Source organism: Vigna umbellata, chromosome 5 (genome assembly GCF_029865625.1).
Source record: "Vigna umbellata cultivar VRB3 chromosome 5, Vumbellata_1.0, whole genome shotgun sequence".
Lineage (NCBI taxonomy): Eukaryota > Viridiplantae > Streptophyta > Magnoliopsida > Fabales > Fabaceae > Vigna > Vigna umbellata.
The window spans coordinates 56,664,168-56,667,670 of record NC_142169.1 but is presented as its reverse complement, the minus strand read 5'-3'; the positions used below and the strand labels follow the sequence as shown (position 1 = coordinate 56,667,670).

The 3,503-nt window shown below is 33.4% G+C and overlaps 1 protein-coding gene across 1 annotated transcript; it reads right to left on the bottom strand.

The window, feature by feature from the left end:
• Positions 1-590: 590 nt before the first annotated feature.
• LOC124829304 (putative protein phosphatase 2C 2) lies at positions 591-3,149 on the bottom strand. Its single transcript, XM_047302777.2, has 4 exons — positions 2,718-3,149; positions 1,637-1,975; positions 1,247-1,426; positions 591-1,126 (listed from the first exon to the last, which is right to left on the bottom strand). The coding sequence occupies exons 1-4, from the start codon at positions 3,081-3,083 to the stop codon at positions 965-967; spliced, it is 1,047 nt and encodes a 348-aa protein (XP_047158733.2). The 5' UTR covers positions 3,084-3,149; the 3' UTR covers positions 591-964.
• Positions 3,150-3,503: the final 354 nt, after the last annotated feature.

Here is a 3,503-nt window from a genome sequence, read left to right as displayed (position 1 = left end):
AAAACATGAGAAGACTTTGGTATCCAAAAACAAAAAATATAGAACACTTTTCATGTAGAATGATTTTGATATACTAAATTATTTACTAAGTTAACACTTGTTACGATTCTAGAACTATATCGAGTCAATGTTACTGCCTACAAATAAATAATTAATCAAAGTTAAATGAAATTAAAAAAAATAATATAATCATTTTACAATGGAAAAAAAAAACTAGAGAAGGGAGAATTAAAATTACTGAATAAAATGAAATATTTTGTTTTATTTAATCCTATTTTAAACAATTTAAATAATAAAAGTTTATATATAGTTCATCATTATCTTTTTATCAATCCTTATAGACTTAATCTCGTTTCCGAAGTATTTTAATATAAACAAGATAAGACCATGCTTACAAGAGATGGGGAATGTGATTTAAAACCAATGAAGGTATAAATTACACACAAAAAAAAAACTACATTATAGAAGTGTAAAAAACATCAACTCCTATAAACACAGCTTCAATATTCATAGTTAGGTAAACAAATAGGATCACTTAGTTTTGCTGTTAATTGCTCTCTGAACTATTGTATTCAACTGTGCATTCTACGTACTCAGAAAGAATGCAGTAAAACTTCAAGTAAAAACATGAATTGTACAAAGATGTGACATATGATATACATAAGATTATTTGGGGATAGAATCGGATACAAATTCTACCATTTTATACACTGAAAAAGATGTTCATTGCTCGAAGATCATTCTACCAAAAAATTACTAAGTTAGTGCTAATATCTTCAACGAACTCTGCCATTCGTCGGATATATACAGATTAGTCTCTTACTTTCAGGTTAATAACTTCAACTTCAATCCTGTAACCTTAATGATCACATTCATCATCTTCTGAGTGTTGAAGGCTAAGAATGAAGATCTAACTGGAGTCCTTCGTACCCTCCCAAAACCTTCTTCTTGTAGCAATGAGACTTCAAACATAGTTTTGCAACTTGATGATCATAACACTTATATCATCCACTGAACCCCGCGACACAGATAAATCTACGAGCTTCTTGCAAGCCTGCAAAGGTTGTTGTCTGTTGTTACCTACACAAAAAGGACCAGCAATATCCACTGCTTCCTGATTGCTAACCTGATCAAACAGCGTTTAATCAGTTAATAGCTGAGTAAATGTACAGTACATGCAGTGCATTATAAAAATGAATTCACTCCATTAACTTTTTTTGTCATTAATTAAGTCCTTTGTGTATACCTTTTCCCATAAGCCATCTGAAGCTAAGATCAACAAGTCATGCAGAGGTTCAATTTTAAGAACTTTGGTCTCAGGTTCTGCTATCACCCATTGTTTCAGGTTCCTATCTCCAATTCCCCTAGAAACAGCCAATGACCCTTGGATCCTCCACACACCACGGCACACATCAACATAGCCACCCTATTTAAATCAACAAATTAATGTCAAAGGAAGAACTTGAAAGAGGGTAAATTATATTTCGGACGATGTTGTTCATGGTTTAGATCATTCAATACATGTTAAAAAGTTGAAATTTTGAATTTATAAGAAAGAATTCGTTAACTACTTGTGATTAGATGCTTGGAAGAGAAATTGTAATAAGGATTCAGACATGGTTAATTAATCAAATACCTGAGTTTCAATTCTGTCCCTTTCATCTTCCCTTGAAGGCCTGTGATCAGATGTGAGGGCTTCTGCCACCCCGCCTCTGCTAATCACAGCACGACAATCCCCAACGTTAGACACAACAAGGTTGCCATTCCATATCAATGCCGTCACACAGCAAGAGCCACCATGAAGATCCTCCTTCAAGAATTCAGAATCTGTGTTGAGGTAACCATTTTTCACTGCCTCCTCAATGTCACTTTCATCTCTCCTAACCACCTCATCCATCACATTCTTCTCCAAGTTATGTGCAGCGAATTCCGAAGCTTTTGTGCCCCCATGCCCATCGAATATGCCGAAGAAAGCCTAAACAAAACAACAAAAAAACTCCATGTTAAAACTCGTTGCTTGCACTTGCATCCATTCTGCCCATTGAAGCATATATATCAAACAAAATTCACTTCAAACAAATTCACGATTAACGACAAAAATTTAGGTTAAAACAAATTTCTATACTGTTTGAACAAGTTGCTATAGCCAAATTTTCTGAAAGAAATTCATTATTATTAAATTTGATCGTTGTTATATAACTATAACATGATTATAAAAAAATGAAAATAATTGATGAGTTATCATAAAATATAACAATTTTAAGAACCCAAAGATTTAATTAAAAAAATATCATATTTTATGTTTGAATGAATTTTTTTTATAATAAAAACTTTTAGGAGAGAAAAATATATAAAAAAAAAGATTGAGATTAGTTTCTTTATAACTCAAAATTGATTTATATATAAAGTAATTTAGAAAAGAATTTCATATACTTTCTCTAACCTTTTAATTTTAAATTATGCAAAATATTAATTTTAACAAATAAAATTGTTTTTTTTATTCTTATCAACTAATTCGCCAACATATCCTACTTTGACCATTTATAGTAATTCTAAAAGTTTTGTCAATAAATATTTTTCGGTGAGAAAACAACCATTTCCGTCACTAAATTTTTTCTGTAATTTATTGATTTTCTGAAGTGATTCTAAGGTCAATGCCAAACAAACCCAACACCAAAATCTAGGAAGAAATTGAAGAAAACTTGATTCTAGGTTACCTGCTTGGGTTCACCGCGAAGATCAACGGCAGCGGAGTAACGGTCCTCCATGTGGGCCCTCCTTCCTCGTCTGCAGAACACAGAAAACCCGCTTCCGTCGACCTCGACGACCGAGTCCATCGCCGGAGACGGCGCCGGCGCCGTCGAGAGCGTGAGTGCGAGAGAAGCGACGGGAATGTCGAGTTTTGCAGGTCTTCTCCGCTTCAACAGGGGAGAGGAAGGAGGAGAGGAGCAAGAGGGTGTGGTCGAGGGAATGGGAAGAGAAAGCATGAGAGGTTCTGCCATGGAAGAAGAGTTATTGTTATTGGTGTTGTTGTTGAAGAGAGAGAAGACGGGGGAATTAGGAACTGCCACGAAACAAGACATATTGCGATAACAACGTTGGCACTGTGCAGATTCTTGTTCTTGTTCCTGTTCTTCAAGAAAACTGTGTTTGAGTTTTGTTTCGGTTATCATGAGGGGGAGAGAGAGAGGGCAGAGGGTATTTATAGGAGAGTATGTGTCTGTCTTAAAGATGGGTCAAAGGAGGACTTTCTTCATCATTCAATCTTTTTTTTCTATTATTACTAATATTCTTCTTATGTAATTACACCTTTTCAATGGTCATTTTTAGGATTAATTTTTTTTAGTTTGACTAAGAAAATATATTTTTAGTAGTATTTGTTTTAAATTCTGTTTTATTTTATTTTGTTACCATGTGAGATTTGTTATTTATCTTATAATTAATAAATGGTTAAATAGAATATATAGTGTTTCTTTACCAAAAGTTATTATCTGAATGAAATT

Excerpts from the sequence above, each read along its gene's own strand:
- LOC124829304 (XM_047302777.2), bottom strand. The coding sequence starts at position 3,083 with ATGTCTTGTTTCGTGGCAGTTCCTAATTCCCCCGTCTTCTCTCTCTTC. Across the intron at positions 1,976-2,717 it reads TTCGCGGTGAACCCAAGCAG|GCTTTCTTCGGCATATTCGA; the intron begins GTAACCTAGAAT and ends TGTTTTGTTTAG. Across the intron at positions 1,127-1,246 it reads CAGATGGCTTATGGGAAAAG|GTTAGCAATCAGGAAGCAGT; the intron begins GTATACACAAAG and ends CTGTTTGATCAG.